General features: G+C 32.0%; 1 protein-coding gene across 1 annotated transcript; it reads right to left on the bottom strand.

Moving 5' to 3' along the window:
* Positions 1 to 4,304: 4,304 nt before the first annotated feature.
* Positions 4,305 to 17,576, bottom strand: LOC139481267 (chymotrypsinogen A-like). The gene is made up of 8 exons (XM_071264447.1): positions 17,346 to 17,576; positions 16,397 to 16,461; positions 15,961 to 15,977; positions 13,927 to 14,111; positions 8,459 to 8,537; positions 7,042 to 7,216; positions 6,106 to 6,248; positions 4,305 to 4,588 (listed from the first exon to the last, which is right to left on the bottom strand). The coding sequence occupies exons 2-8, from the start codon at positions 16,428 to 16,430 to the stop codon at positions 4,334 to 4,336; spliced, it is 888 nt and encodes a 295-aa protein (XP_071120548.1). The 5' UTR covers positions 16,431 to 16,461; positions 17,346 to 17,576; the 3' UTR covers positions 4,305 to 4,333.
* Positions 17,577 to 17,985: the final 409 nt, after the last annotated feature.

Genomic DNA, 17,985 nt, shown 5'->3' with positions numbered 1-17,985 from the left:
AACTACATAAATAGACGACAACCAATAGCTATTTAAACAACATCACCGTCAAAATTTTGATATGATATATCGTTTCAGTAAGAATTCAACAGCAAAACTTTCTACATTAAAGCCAAAAACTATGAAATATTTTGTATAGGGCGACTGGGAAATATAGATATGGTCAATATGGTCTTTTTCCGACCGGAAGTAAAACCCTGGCTGAAATATGTCACCCATTAAGCTGTGTGAGGTGTACAAGTTCGCAGTCACGTCCAGTCAGAAGGAGAATATTAGATCCAATGCGTTGTGTATACCTCATTGTATCCTGAGGCAGTCCAAACCTTCCTGACTTGATTCCTCCTTCCAGGACCTGCATGTAGCATGTGTTGGTACTTTGTGCTCATCCTGAACATGCATGAAACATTTGCAAGTGAACGTTAGGCAACCAACAATCAGCAATTACGTGCGAGTGTCTTTAACAAATAAAGGGGTACCAACTTTTAAACATTTACTTTTGTTTTGCTAACTATAAAGACATAAAAGATGTAACAAAGCAAATGTCTAATTTTAGGTAGATGATTTATGCTTTGCTCACAACCGAATAATTTACCGATGACACCAAGGGTAACTTGGGAATATAAATATGGTCCCTTTGGTCTTCTCCTGATCGACAGTAAAACCCTCAGCTATAAAAGGCAATGACAAATGTAAAACAATTCAAACGAGAAAACTAACAGCCTAACTTATGCACAAAATAGTGAACGAAATAAAAATATATAACCACTGATTGCAAGCACCTGGTATCGGACAGGCACATACATAATATGGTGGGGTTAAACATGATAGAGGTCACCCAGCTGCCTTCTTACACTGGGACAGTGGTGCAACCGTACATTTAATGTTGTATGTAAACACTTTTAAAAAATGCTTCCAAACTAGAAATCGGCAGCGTGTATCCGTATGCTGAGGCTAGTCATTGATATTTGCACTTGTCGATTAATTGTTTTTTCCTACCAATTTAAAACATTTTCGTAACTATGAAGAAATGTTTTGCATGTACAAAATATCTCCAAGAGTGTTTCGACAATACAACTGATGTTATAGGTAGCTGTCTTCGTGTTTGGCGGTAAATTATTTGTTTCAAACATGTATAGTGGTAAAGGGTTATGTACCCTTGTGTTCATTTAATGCTAACATATTGAAATTTTATAGAAAATCCACAAGCCTTTCCCCTTGTACTCTCATATTTGGCATTTCGATGTTTGATAGATTAAGGATTATTGCATGCAGTGCCAGCAATGATTTCCCTACACCAAGTTTATAAATTTAGATATTGGTTAAAAGAAGTGTAAATATTAACCAATTCGATGAATAAAAACAGTCGCTTCTTTTGCGCAAGGTATCAAAGGGCGCTATGTTAAAAATCTGAAACTAAAGCACAAAATTTGAAAAAAAATGGTAAAAAATAGGGGGGTTGGCCTATTCCATGGATTCTAGAGAAACAAAAATGGGGAGTGTCAAGAGGTATGACTATATAGGTCTTGTAGAGGAGAAACAGTCGCTTCTTTTGCGTAAGGCATCAAAGGGCGCTATGTTTAAAAATCTGAAACTAGAGCACAAAATTTTAAAAAAATGGTTAAAAACAGGGGGGTTGGCCTATTCCAGGGCTTCTAGAGAAAAACAATGAGGGGTGTCACGGGGTTTGACTATATAGTTCTTATAGAGAGAACAACGCTTCTTTTGCGCAAGGTATCGAAGGGCACTATGCTAAAAAATCTGAAACTAGAGCTTTAAATTTGAAAAAAATTGTACAAAACAGGGGGTCGGCCTATTGCAGGGCTTCTAGAGAAAAAGAATAAGGAGTGTCACGGGTTATGACTATATAGGTCTTGTGGAGGAGAAACATGCGCTTCTTTTGCGCTAGGTATCGAAGGGTGCTATGTTCAAAAATCGGAAACTAGAGCTTTAAATTTGAAAAAAATGGTAAAAAAAGGGGGTCGGCCTATTCCAGGGCTTCTAGAGAAAAATAATGAGGGGTGTCACGGGGTATGACTATATACGTCTTCACGAAGAGAAACAGGCACTTTTTTGGCGCAATGTATCAAAGGATGCTATGTTCAATAATCTGAAACTAGAGCACAAAATTTGAAAAAAAGGTAAAAAACAGGGAGTGGCTTCTACAGAAAAATAATGAGGGGTGTCACGGCGTATGACTATGTAGGTCTTGTAGAAGAGAAACAGGCGCTTCGTTTGTGCATAGTATCGAAAGGCGCTATGTTAAAAAAAAAATGGTAAAAAACAGGGGGGTTGGCCTATTCCAGGGCTTCTAGAGAAAAACAATGAGGGGTGTCACGGGGTTTGACTATATAGTTTTTATAGAGAGAACAACGCTTCTTTTGCACTAGGTATCGAAGGGCGCTATGTTCAAAAATCTGAAACTAGAGCTATAAATTTGAAAAAAAAATGTTACAAAAATTGGGGGTCGTACTATTCCAGGGCTGTTGAGAAAAATAATGAGAAATGTAAAGAGGTATGACTACATAGTTCTTGTAGAGGAGAAACAGGCGCTTCTTTTGCGCAAGGTATCGAAGGGCGTTATGTTTAAAAATCTGAAACTAGAGCACAAAATTTGAAAAAAAAGGTAAAAAACAGGGAGTGGCTTCTAGAGAAAAATAATGAGAGGTGTCACGGCGTATGACTATGTAGGTCTGGTAGAAGAGAAACAGGCGCTTCGTTTGTGCATAGTATCGAAGGGCGCTATGTTCAAAAATCTGAAACTAGAGCTCTAAATTTGAAAACAAAATGTTAAAAAAAATTGGGGGTCGTACTATTCCAGGGCTTCTAGAGAAAAATAATGAGGAATGTAAAGAGGTATGACTACATAGTTCTTGTAGAGGAGAAACAGGCGCTTCTTTTGCGCAAGGTATCGAAGGGCGTTATGTTCAAAAATCGGAAACTAGAGGTCTGAATTTGAAAAAAAAAAAAGGTAAAAAAAAAAAGGGTCGGCCTATTCCAGGGCTGCTAGAGAAAAATAATGAGGGGTGTCACGGGGTATGACTATATTCGTCTTAAAGAGGAGATACAGTCGCTTCTTTTACGTAAGGTATCAAAGGGCGCTTTGTTCATAGGTTAAGTTAGCTTTAAAACCAGTTTTTACCCACAATTTTCTACATAAGAACATGCCTTTACTTGGTCAGAAATATGACAGTTGTTATCTATTCGGTTGATGTGTTTGAACTTTTGATTTTGCCATTTGAATATGAACTTTGCATTTTTGAATTTTCATTATTTTTGTGAATTTCTTGTTTTACCTTCCACTCGTATAATAGTTGTTGTTACCGTTCAGTTACATTGACAACATTGAGGAAGCAACAAAATAAACATTAAATGATAATGTAACAATAATTGGAATCCAGCAGCCAAGATATCTGTGAACATAACAAACATCTAACAGAATGTTCAAGCATTCTAAACACTTACGATATTTTATCTATAAGCATAGTTGTCTTCTGTCAAATATATATTAATTTAGTTTAAAATGCTCATCAAATAATCTTTATGTAAGTTGGCTGTAGTTAATCTTTCATTGAGTCACTAATATACAAAAACGAACCAAATGCTAAGGCTATAATTGGTATAATTGCAAATAAGACAACTCCCCACAAAAGAGCAAATGACACAGTAATTAACAATAATAGGTCACCGTACAGCCATCATCAATGCACAAAACCCCTACCGCATAGTCAGCTATAAAAGGCCCGGAATGACAATATGAAACAATTCAAACGAGCAAACTAACGGCCTAATGTATGTTCAAAAAATGATCGCAAAACAAATATGTAACACATAAACAAACGACAACCACTGAAATACAGGATCCTGACTTGGTACAGGAACATCTATACAGAATGCATGTCGGAGTCAAACATGTTAGCAGGATTCCCCTAACCTTGTCCAGTGGTGTAACAGTACAACATAAGAACGAACTATAAAAAAAAGGCTTTACTCATCAGATGAAAAAAACACAAAAACTGCAAAAACAAGTGGACGTGGCCAGGTACAATGTACTTGTACATCCCAGCAACACAAAAACCATAAGTATAGATCTGAAAATACTCGAAGTTCAATGCCACTTATAACTTATAAACGAGAAGGGTTAGCGTATCAGAATCAACATGTTACACATTAGATCCTTTTAAGGACTGATAACGTTTGCGAACACATGCTGCCCAAACATTGTGATATAAATTTGATTTGTTTTGTGTTTTTTTTTGTACTATGATGTATCTGGAAGTGGGCTTCATAACCATGACATAAGGTAATAAATGCTCTGAATTTTATTTTCAATCACTTATTTATTTCGATTGTTCTTCTTATTCTTCTTGTTCTTGTTGTTTTTGTTGTTTTTCTTATCTTTCTTCCCCTTCGTATTGTTTTTTCCTTTTTTACTCTTCGTCTTTTTAATCCAATCTTGGAATGCAGAAACTCGGACATAAATATCTGGCATTGTTCCATTACAAACTGCCACCCCATATGATACTATACCAACAACTTTTAATGCAGAATCATCAGCGTTGCCACAAGCTAAAGCTCCACCACTATCTCCCTAGATAAATAAAACGTTTTTTAAATCAAAAGATAGTTTTAGGATCTTTCACTGATTGTTTAATAAGTCGTTTTAAAAGCGTACAAGGATAACGCCCCTGGTTGTCTTGTTTTTCCTTTATAACTTTTTATTGTTGATTGATGATTGTGATCTGAACAATGTGCTTATTTCCCCGTTTGAAGTTGCAAGAATATAACAAACTGAATAGACACTTTATATGTGGAAAGTATTTACTTAAATTTCTTTAAAAAATGTTTGTTTCGTTTGATTCTGTTGTGTCATAAGATTGAGATTGGAAATTGTGAATGGTTCAAAGAGACTACAACTTGAACAAACGTAGAAAAAAGCCACAGTCCCCCATCGGGTCTTTAACACAGCAAGACAATCTCGCACCCAGGGGCGGGTTTCAGATGTCCCCGAACCATAAATTGTACTAGTTCAGTGAAAATAAACGCGATACTGAACTCCATTACATATAAATGAAATTAAAATCATACAATACGAACAAAGGCCAAGGGCTCTTTACTTGTGACAGGCGCAAAATTGTGGCATGTGTTCCTAAGATCTCGATTTATTAATTTATTCCTGCTGCTAATTAGCATGCAGATGAACTAGAGGTTCAATTAAAATTCTACGTGATAAAGTTAAACGATGTTTTAAAGACAAATTAATGACGTTTACACCAACACATTATTTAACGAAATAGGATTCCTGATGATCAGTTGTTAATGCAAGTCATAAACACAAAAAAACAATTATCAGCTTACCAACATAATATTAAACTAGCTTAACATACATTTGTATTCTTCTTTAAATTCATTTTCTTAAAAGGGCATGCTAAATATGAGTAACTACCAGTTGACAAATGTTTAAATATCATTAAACCTGAAAAAAGATACACTCTAAAGAAGATATGAGAAACAAAATAATGGGAGCATATCCCAAAATGTTTTATCTCCTGTTTTGAATGAATAACGTCCACGATGTAAATTTACACTTTCCAATTATTTCACAATTAGACAAAGTGCACAATCGGTTAAGTTACAGATCAGACTAAATTTTTGGTATATTAAGCTATATTGAAAAAAAAAATCATAATTTGTTAAGGAAAAGTGTGTCAGTGTTAAATATAAGAAAAGTCTAGAGAGAATAATTCCCGCCAATTTTGCAATATCTATTTTCTTGAAAACAAGCACACGGACACTTTATTTGTTCATGCTTTTTAGTTCCTTTATTTATATACTATCAATCTATAACAGTGTTTTAAAAAGCTTTTTATTTTGAAACAGAGTAGCGAACATCCTTCAGTTAGACAATAAACTAAGATCAGGGCACCACTGTATGAAAACTGCTGCAAATATAAAATGAAATAAATAAGGCACATTTGCAATATATAAAATCGGAATCAAACAACGTAAGCTGGTTTTCGTTAGCCGATAATCTTGCAGAACTAAAACAGTAACACATGCACACACAACAAATATATTCTAGAATACATAAAATGTAGAAAAACATACATTACAGACATCTCTTCCTAAGTCCTGAGCACATAGTTTTGTGTTGTCAGTTTTTAAGTTTGGCTCTTCCCACTGCTTCGAACAGGATTCATTGCTGATAACAGTTAGTTCTGTAGATTTTAGAAGTTTCGTGTTCGTAATACCTGAAATAAAATAAAGTTAAGTAGACAGCAAAAATAAAAATGAAAATTAGTCGCTCCCTTACGATGTGGTGTTATAATATATTTAACTTCACAAATTGCTTTATCTAAACAAAAAGGAAGAAGTCATTTGTCTAAATCTAATTTCTTTTTTGGTTGAGTCAACTGGAACCGAATTTCATTTTACATCTGTTCCTTAGACGATAAGTCAACAGTGGAAAACGCATTGCTTCTATATAATTATATAGTATATGCAATTTACTTTGAAATTTATGATAATTAAGAAAAATCACATTCAAAATTTAAAATAAGAAATCTTACATGTAATCATGTTAAAATCAGATCAATTTGACCGAAGTTTTCTGTTAATGTTCCGTTACAATATCCTCCATAACTAGAAATTAATGATAAAACAAACACGGTTTTCTCCTACGCATTTATACCTCGAGTTTGACATAAGGTGCTACAGGTTCCAGCCAAAAAAAGTACATGTGGACTTTGAGGCAAACAATGATGAAAGTTATAAAAGTGTTTTTCCAAAATATCATTGTAAAGTGTTGCAGATATCATCTAGCTCACGCATGATGGAAACAAATCAAAAGTGCTGAATACAAAGTGGAAGATGTAGGCAAATTTCTGAAAGGTTAATTCATAGCTTATTTAGATGAATAAGATGTATCTAATTGTTGTGTAGTATAGTTCATATCCATTGCACGTAATTAATTAAATTAATGCAATTTATGAAATTATTGAAATTAATTTTTAATATTTAATCTTATTCTTAAATTATACATACCACCAGTCCCATTTATATTCCCCCAACCTGATACTTTACAACTTTCTCCTGTGTAATCTTGGTCTACATTAGTGTCCATGCTGATCTTATTAATAGTAGACCCAAACCTAAACGGTCTCCGTAGTTCGATCAACATAATATCAGAGATTTCTAATTGTTGATTGTAGTTTTCGTGCTGAAAAAAAAAATAGTCTAACCAATTTTGTTGGATACTAGTTTATGTAGAAATGATTTTAATGATACATTAAGGGGCTAATATATCACTACGAAATGTATCTTGTATGAACACTGTAAACTCTGAGGGACACAAGAATAAATACTGTATTGGAGAGATTTATTTTACTTTCACAGCAGGGTAATTGTGATTACTATTTTCATCTCAGCTACTCTTTTAGACGATACAATTGTCCATGAAACTAATTATCATATAAAATTGAGTAACTACATATCATATAAAATGGAAAATGGAAATGGGGAATGTGTCAAATTAAAAAAATGGCGGGAAACAGTTGCGAGTTGCGTATGTATTTTCTAATATAGTAACGTGAATAATTTCTAATTATGTTTTGTTCTTAGTTGCTTTTCATCTTTTCCTTAAATTTGCTTTGCATTTGTTCATATATGTTAGAAGATTTGATATGAGTCACAATTTGTTACCTAAAACTATTAAAAGTCGTCTTGGCTCACAACGAATGGCATGCATTTTACTTTGCAAAAATATATATGTTTGCTGTCTAACGTTTACCTTCTGAGACTGTCTTCAGATAATTGCTGTTTGGACACAGTTTTTCTAATTTGTTTCGTTGTATTTTCAGTTTGAATGTAGTTTGACTGAGTTTAATTTCAGTTTGTTGTTCCTCAACATCAGGATTGTTTGATACAATTCGTAATATTTCATATGTAACTGTCAATTGTTTAATGTTTTATCAAACTTTCAATTGGTTAACTTTTTATCAAACTGTTTATTGTCTGAATTTCTATCAAACTATCACTTGTTTGACTTTTTATCAAACTATCACTTGTTTGACTTTTTATCAAACTATCACTTGTTTGACTTTTTATCAAACTATCAATTGTTTGACTTTTTATCAAACTATCACTTGTTTGACTTTTTATCAAACTATCAATTGTTTGACTTTTTATCAAACTATCAATTGTTTAAATTCTTATCAAACTATAAACTGTTTATCATTCTTTTGTTTTTATTTATTTAGTCATGTTTTTGTTTATTTTCGACCTATGAGTCAGAATGACCGTTTGTTGTTTTTCGCATTTCATCATCTTGTATTAAGATAATATCTCTAAAATTATGATTTATAGCTCAGCTGTGTAAAATTTATCTTTTTTTTAATTTTCAAAATTTTACACCACAAACCGCTGATATTCAAATGAAAAAATAAAAAATAAAACTGCGTACCGGATAAAACTTTTTTACACTTCTGAATTCTAGCTCATCTAAGTTAGAATTTCCTGCTCCCACTCTAAAATCACTCAATCTAAAACAAAAATGAAAACGGTCAATTTAATAAGAAGTATCATAGAAAACTCTATAAGATTATTTCTAAAACAAATGAGAAATTTTAGGAAACGTTTTATTTAATTCTATTAAAGTAGACCTTAGATACATTTGGTTATGCAAAGCTTCCTTTCCATTAAATTGCTTCGCATATTTGCAGGTGATTGCACATGAGTGAGTTTGACTGCCTTGGAAAGATTGTTGTAAACCCGTTCAGAGGATAATAAATCATCGAAACCGCTCCTGACGTCCCGAATTAATGAGAATTTATTTATCAACATTATATACGCTTTGTTGATTAATAATAAGCAAACATTAGTCCGATCTATTTATAAAAACAACAGTAATTTCACCTTATACATTCTGAATCTAGACTTTCCGCATACATTCATATGCACTAAAGTCAGAAGGCCGGAAGTATTGCACATATAAAAAAAAATTATTCACGATCCCCTAACATAACGACACTTTATAAATTTCATGCATCCGCATTATGTTGTTAAAGAATACTTTTAGTTTTCTGTGGGTTTTTTTTTTTAATTTATTTATGTTCTATTCCATTTAGTCCTGCAATTTATTGATAGATTAATAGAAATATCGAAGCAATTGTTTTAGTTTACCTAATTAAATATACAATTAATTTTATTTAGTTATTTAGATTCAATTACCTTGAATTAAAGGGTGCGAACAGATATATTAATGTAACTGTTTCAATAAATTGCATAGTATATAAATCCTTGCTCTAAAATAAATAGTAATAATTTTCACCGGCGAAAAAGATAGATACTTTTGATGTGTTGGAAGTATCGTAAAAGTGTTATTTTTCTAAATTCTAGTTTAATCGGACATCGTAGAGTCTAAAATTGTTTTTTTTTTTACCGTACTGGTCTTCATATTGTTTATTGAATTGGAAAATGAACGCGGACTTCGATGAGAACACCTGGATTGAAAGTTATTTCTTTATTAATTATTGTTATAAATATCAATTTTATTCAAAACTCGTTTCTTCCTTAAATATACATGGTACAATTAATGTTCTAAATGTCTAGTTTTGTGTACACTAAACCTACACAAGGCTTACATTGACTATCGACTGCATGTAGACAAAACATGATTTAAACTAATCATAAACATTGAGTTTTATCAATGGGAACGTAATTAGGTCTTTCCACTTTTCGTGGAAAGACCTTTTGTTTTTCTTCTGATTATTATTTTTTTTTTTTTTTTTTTGTCGTCTTAGTTGCTTTTTTTTTTATCTTACAGCATATCGAATCGATATTTTGGCCAATGATGTTGTACAGTAATGGGGGTTTCAAAACTCACCCTGTGTGACCGAAAACTTATTCTTATAGGAGTTATCTCCCCGCGTCCCCTTTTTCTTGTTATCGTTATATCTCTAAAACCGTAAAAGATTTTAGCAAGCTGTTTTCATCAAATTGTTCGTCTATTCTTGAGAATGATTTGGTTCATTTTGACTTGAGTGATCGGAAGACAGCTTATGAGAGTTATTTCCCTTTGATAATTTAAGATAGGCGATTTGTTGGATAAATTCATACGTTATAAGTCGTAGAGGCCTACAGTCTTTTGATATGAAGTCCTTGGTCCATTTGAAGGAAATTGAGGTCAAGGTCAAAGGTCAAGGTCATGTTCTAAATTTTGAATTTTGATTGTTATCGTTATTCCACTGAAACTTTGACAATAAATGATATGATGTGTTTGCCAAATAACTGTTTACAATAAGGCGCAACTTCAACCTATTTCAGTCAAAGTGTTTTGGTTAACCCTTATGTGAGTTTTTTCCCCTTATGTATTTCAAATCAGTATTTCTCCACAACCATACAAGTGATTGACCTCGGGTCTTGCGTTTTGAGTTCACTGACCTATGAACTTGAAATTGAGATCAAGGTCGAAGGTCAAGGTCAAGTTCTAAATTTTGAATTTTGCTAGTTATCGTTATTTAAAAGAAACTGTTACAGTTAATGATATGAATTGTTTGCCAAATTACTGTTTACAATAAAGCGCAACTTCAACCTATTTCAGTCAAGTGTTTTGGTTAACCCTTATAATAGTTTTCTCCCCTTATGTATTTCAAATCAGTATTTATCAACAACCATAGAAGTGATTGACCTCCGGTCTTTCGTTTTGAGTTCAATGACCTTGAAATTGAGATCAAGGTCGAAGGTCAAGGTCATGTTCTAAATTTTGAATTTTGCTTGTTATCGTTATTCAAAAGAAACTGTAACAGTTAATGATATGATTTGTTTGGCAAATTACTGTTTACAAAAAGGCGCAACTTCAACCTATTTCAGTCGAAGTGTTTTAGTTAACCCTTATAGGAGTTTTCTCCCCTTATGTATTTGAAATCAGTATTTATCCACAACCATACAAATGATTGACCTGCGGTCTTTTGATTTGAGATCACTGACATGTGACCTTTAAATTGAGGTCAGGGTCAAAGGTCAATTTGACATTCTAGATCTGACCTTTGCTAAAAATTAGTTTCTGTTCATAATAAAACAATTAAGTTTTCTGCATATACCTATTAATCTTATTTTTTTATATCAATTTGAAGAACCAAATTACATCAACAAGGAGTGACATTTTCAAACATCGTTTTTTTAAATTTCATTCTTATTATCGAGGTGGAAAGACCTTCAATTGTTCTTTGAAGAATTGGTTTTTAATTGTGTTAAGTTTACGTGTGAGTTACACTAACAGAACACAGACTAAGGTCAATGAGAACACGAGTTCCAGAATAGATTTACATTATTTTTGAACATTCACTTGTTTCATTTGACTTTAAAAAAGTGAACGTAAACTTTTTTCAAAGAAAATCCTTTATGGTATGAAAATCTTCATAGAAATGTACCGATATTGAATTATTGACTTCCCAGACTCCAATTCGCCGATATTTTCCTGCACGCAGCGACCTTAACTACTAGACCTCACGTAATAACTTCGGCTATCGCACATCGCAAGTGAGTGGGTACAAGCCAGGATTAAAGAGTATAAACCTGCTCTTGAAGGTAAATAGAACCAACAGATTATTAAAGAACAGATTTTATACAACAAATAATCAAAGAATAGTTTAATTAACAAAAAGGAAATATGAACACATTGTCATAGCTTTTTCAATTCACTAGTTTGGCATCTTTTTCACGTGCTCTGTTTTATTGTTTATCAATGCGGTAAAGTTCGTCAAAAACTCGAAAGTAAATTAGCTTGCGATCAACAACCACTGCATGGAATAATATTTGTCGATAATTCGTTAAATATGTGCATTTAAAGAAAAAAGTGCACGCAAGACTAAGTTTAATACATTGTATATACTTTCCCTTATAATCATATAATTTGAGTTCTTATCCCAGAAAATAGTGCGCGAATTTCTCGCTACATTGAAGACCTGTTGGTGACCTTCTGCTGTTGTGGTTTTTTCTATGGTCGGGTTGTTGTCTCTTTGGCACATTCCCCATTTCCATTCTCAATTTTATACCTTAGCCGTATTTGGCACAACTTTTTGGAATTTTGGGCCCTCAATGCTCTTCAACTTTGTATAAGTTTGGCTTTATACATATTTTGACCCGAGCGGCACTGATACGAAACGCGTGTCTGCCGTATTAAATCATAATCCTGGTACCTTTGATAACTTCTTTCAAACAAGATGATAATTTAAATTCCTTTACAAATTTATTGAAGACGTTAAATTTTCCATTAACGATCCGATTGCGTCCGATTTTATCTCATTGACATATTGCTTGAACTACGGATTGAAGAAACCCCACAGCTTCCTGAATCTTATTTCTAGACATTCACCATTATAAGACAACTCCCCATCCTTCTCAGTACCAGAATCTATGACAAACAAGACGAATTTTTGTAGGAAATTATCAATTTCCTCACCCAGCGCTCAGAAACATTTTAACCCAACCAAACTCTATATTTCTGTGCCAAGTCAGATACTGAAATTCAGTGATGGTCGTTTGTTAATGTCTTTCGTAAATTGTTTTTAAACTAGTATACTATATGCCGTTTATTTTCTGAATTTAGTAGTGTCATGTTAAAATTCCACATCTGTGATCGTAAAACGTTGATCAATTTTGGTGTAAGGTTATCAATTTAACTTGCTGAACAAATATGGCAGCGTCAATATCTATGTTATTGAACAAATGAACAGATGGAACAAAAATTTTGATAAAACTGAGGTTAAACGCGTGACGGACACATTCATTAAAGCTTTACATGTAGGCATTTATTTTCGTCATGCCAGTCACGAACGGGAAAAGTTAAATTGGGAACATAAAATAGTGAACATAAAATCCTTAATTAAAACATTGGAAAAAAGAAAACTAACAAAGGATGGGAAAATATTGATAATTAGATCTTTAACATCACCAAAAAAGTCTTTTTTTTTTGGCTGCTTCGAGTAAATTTCCAAAAAATAATCTTAAGTATTGAAAGATGTTGTTTCAAATACAATAGGAAGAAACTTAAATGTAAGCATAATGGGTCTTACAAACAAAAACAATAAACTTTAAAGATTAATTCTATAAAATATTTTAACAATCTCGGTATCAACTTTCCTGCTCTTATTTGATATTAGATATCATAAAATCTCTAGTTAAACTTGGGATAATATCAAATTTTGTTTTATTTCCAAGTTGTTTCAAGTTTGTCGAATTTTGCAGAGTGCTGTCGTATATACAAAACATATTGTCTTAGGGGAAACATCGTACTTTACTTGGCTTTTAAAACTTTTTTGATTCGAGTGTCAGTGATGAGTCTTTTGTACACGAAACGTTAACGAGCGTCTGGCGAAAATGCAAAATGTTATCCTAGAATCTATGATGAGTTTATATACATTGAATATTGCAAAAACAAAACTATTCTTCCAAACAAAACTGAGTTACAAGTGGACTGGTTTATATGAAATACATTGAGTTATGAGGAGAAATGTCCAAAAGGTTTCAATTTAGTAAAGATAATTAATAAGTCAAACTGGTTTTAATGGTACCAAACCTTTATCCTTATCTGAGACAATAGTGTAACATCACACCATAGAAAGACACATTGTAAAATATCAATTGAAATGGCTTAACTTAATCAAAAGACATATTAACACAAGTGAATTTGCACTGATCGAATAAATTTGATCTATGATGTAATGTAAATACAAATCAATAACATAAGGGGTGAATAATAAAGTTTTATGAATTGCAACAAAACAGTTTTTCAAAGTTTATTTTTAATGATTTAAAAAGATTGATTTCATAGAAAGAAAATGATTATGTGTTATTATAACAGACAACCTGAATAATAAAAAATATTTATCTGTTGATAAAAATCAAAGACATATAAATAAAACAGCTTACGGTAGGGTCTTTCTAAAACAATGTGCAGCTGTAAGAATCCATCTGTTGTCAATAATTGACCCCCCACAGTCATGAATAAATTTTCCTTCATCTTTCACTTGAACAGATACTTGCCATGGACAGTCTTCTATGTTAGCATTATCACCATTAAAAATTTTAGTACTCACATCACCTGCTCTACCAACCTGGAGAATGATGTAACAGTATAAGGAAGTACAGTTATTAAGTTATTCGTTTTGTTAAATATTCCAAAAAATTGTTTTAAAACGTATAGCAGAGCGTAATTTGGAGTACAATAAATAAGTTTAACTGAAAATAACGAACGTGTAAACAAATGATATTCGCAATGCACATACATAAAAGAACACAACTAAAGCAACTTTGACCCTACTTCAACTAACTTATCTTTTGTGCAAACAAATTTGAATGAACAACTCGGAAGATGAACATTTTGTTATCTTTTCTTTTAATTTCAATCAGAATAAAATACTTTTGTTGTATATTCAATCTTCTTTATTGTGTATAGTTTATTTGAAATTACCACTGTGCATAAAGTTTTGAAACATCAAAAGCCAAAATGCATCTTGTCAATTGCTGTCTCCTTTGCTTGACAAAGATTAACCAATTGAACATGTTCAACTGTAATTGTTCTTTCGACTATGTAGTATGGGCTTTTTCTCATTGACAATCGTCGAACAAAAAAAAATGAAAAATAAATACAAACCGTACTCACTATATCAATAATTCACAACAAAATAATTAAAAAATGCTTAAAATCATTTTCAGAAAACTATTTGAAACTAAACAAGTTAGCAGAACATTAAATATTCTATTAAAAAAGTATAGTCTTGGGAAGACTCTAACTTTTGTTAAAAAAAGGTATAAATAAACATAAATATCATACATTTTTTCACAATTGTTGACAAGATATCAAAAGATTTAATAAGAAAACAATAACAGTTGAAAAACTAAAGCTCGTCACTTACATTAGGGATTAATTTATCGATTGTTGGTTTCAAAACTTCCGGTATAGCAAATACTTTATGCGTACTGAGGACGAAACAAATCTAACAATAAATACACCGGCTTATTCCTTGAATAGAGTCCGTTCGGGACGAAAGTCGTTGAAATTGGGACTGACATTGTAGAATTAGGGTATATTGGACAAGGGAGCATATTTTGCATTTCAACAGGCCACCAATGATCCCTCAAAGAGTTGTTGCAAGAGTTCTTACGAGTAACACTCTCTCACCAATAGGCATCGGTTCTCAAGACCCCATTCTGACCAGACGTGGTTGCTTACTTGTACATGGTACATCCTTCACAGCCAAACGGACGGCAACTTTAGCAAGGGTTTAACTGCTAGTTGAAATAAGACCATTGTGACCGTAATATTGCCTAATTATCCTAGGTGAATTTAAGAATACAAGGATACTTATTCAGTATTCATTTATTTACATTTGTTAGCGGAGTCCTTACATTATGGCAAGAAACGGGTCAAATGATATTTTTTGGCAACCACTCATAGTTAATCAACTTCCGCTTGACCGTACAACAATAAAAACGATATCGTATTTAAAAAAAAAAGGTTGATAGCATTTCTGACGAAGGCTATTTGAGAGCATATGTTATGTGGACTTATATTCACCTTTCCAAATATTTGATAACACCCGCAGTTAACAACATTTAATAGCTTTTCAATAATCAGTTATAAAACAAATGCAATATTTTATCAATAAGAATATAAACATATTTCTGATATAAAGCGAGTGCTTGCTAAGTAAAATGTAATATGATTACAACAAAGACAGAACCTGCAAGGTTTCTCGATTTTAAACAATGAAATACTGTAATTCAATCACTACCAGTATAACATTATATAACATAAAGCACCCGAAGCACTTTATACGAATCCAACATTGACCACAACGATTATGTGTTGAATCAACAAAATTATGACCAACAAGCTTAAAATGTTAAGAAAATTACAATTTTATTATTATCCCATCATTAATAACAAAATTTTGTACTTACTGCAGTCATGCAGAACACTATAGATAATTAAACATATGCAATTATTATAAATATTTCTATTATTATAAAAAAAGGTGTTATTGTTTAGCTGAAACTAATAAATCTTTACAATTCATATTTCAATGAATCAATTTACCAAACTTAAAATATATTTTATTTTAAGTAAAATCAAAATTTTATGCAAAAATATAGCATAGAAAATTCTATGCGTCTGTAAAACAAGTGAAAGGTTAGGCCTAATTAAAAACAGGTTTACTCAACTATTATCATCATAAGAAAAGTCTTGTACCAAGTCAGTATGACAGTTATTTTTCATTCGTTCGACATATTTGATGCGATTTGATAAAGATCTTTTCTGCAGAGTTCGGTATTTTTGTAGTGTTTACTTATTTCAAACAATAAGAAAATTTGTAAATAACATATAATGTGAACTTACCAACAAATACGCACAACCAGAGCACTCGATGCATCTTACAATTATCGACAAGCAACCAAACACAGCTGAAATAAAAACGGTAGGCGTGAATAAAACAAAAACAAAAAATATCTCAATGTTTTTTCTATAATTGTTCGCCATTCAATCAAATGATCATTTATTTTCAAAAATATTCAGTACTTGTCAGTATTGTATTGCATATTGGGTACTAGGAAATTGCAAATATTACTATGGAACATAAGGGCCTCCTGAAACAGGGTTCAAGGTCTGTCACCTTTAGATGAAGAACAGATATAACAAATCTTTCATTATCAAGACATAATTATTTTTGATAATTAAACAATTATATTAGCGTGTGAAATAGAATCAAAACAGACAGAATCAACGGAACAAGTTTTAAACAACTGCCATATTCCTGACTTTGCACAATAAAGCCCCCCAAAGAAAAAAAGGAAAAGGAGATAACAAAATATTTAAGGAACAGTCATACAGAAAGAAATCTAATAGACTGACAATCTCATAAACTATTTAAAAAAATCATCAATATTGTAACAGGGTATTTCGAAGATGTTTTAGAGCTTGACTGTGTAATCGCAATGTTGACTCGTTGAACTTAAAACCAATATATTTAATGATTTTTTAAAAGAAAGAACGGAACGACAGTTCGATTAAAACATAATGTTTTGATAATAAATTAAAAAAATGATCTGATAAATCATTTATGATTCTAAGACACATAGTAATTTTGTAGATACATGAGTATTTCAATTCATTTAGCAAAACATTTGAGCGTCACTGATTAGTCTTATGTAGACGAAACGCGCGTCTGGCGTATTAGAATTATAATCGTGGTACCTTTGATAACTATTTAATCTTTAGCACTTAATATTGAAGATTTTTTTAAATCGAATCGGTTAAAATTTAACAAACAATGCATAAAATTACTTACCTCTGTTCAAATCAAAATTTATGATGTTCAGTTTTTCTCCTTTCGAATGAATGGATTAAACTAATTGTCAACTGTGTATTTATATGCACAAGCCACTTATTGCGTGGTATGCTATTAAAGCTGTTACGTCTGGTTTTGAACAAAAAATTGTTCAACATGTTATTAAGAATGTACCAATTGACATTGGTCAAGGAAGCTAGCTGTTGCATCTTGTTTTGAATAAAGAATTATGCAACATGTAAATTAGAATGTACCAATTGACATTGGTCAAGGAAGCTTGAACAAAATTATGGTTTAAGAACTATATTAAAAGTAGACAAATGAAAAAAAAGAGAAATTTAATTAAGATAGAAAATAAAAAAAATATATTATACGAAACACATGAATACAGAGATGTACTCGCTGACTTTGGAATAGAGAGCAGTTAATTCTTTGTCAGTTTCGACAAAGTATCGATATCTAAGAAGAAAGTGAAGGAATTTGGTTACAATCAATGAAAAACAATTTTTTTGCCATTTATCTTTTAAATCTTTTACAACTTAACCATGATGGTTTCTGTAACATGATTAGTTTTTACACTCTATACGAACAGATTGTTTTGATAACGTTACCAATCCATTTCTTTAACAAGCATTTTCTT

The sequence above is a fragment of the Mytilus edulis genome, chromosome 7 (assembly GCF_963676685.1).
Source record: "Mytilus edulis chromosome 7, xbMytEdul2.2, whole genome shotgun sequence".
NCBI classification, from domain to species: Eukaryota; Metazoa; Mollusca; class Bivalvia; order Mytilida; family Mytilidae; genus Mytilus; species Mytilus edulis.
The sequence above is the reverse complement of the archived record's forward strand: the minus strand, read 5'-3'. Positions and strand labels throughout refer to the sequence as shown.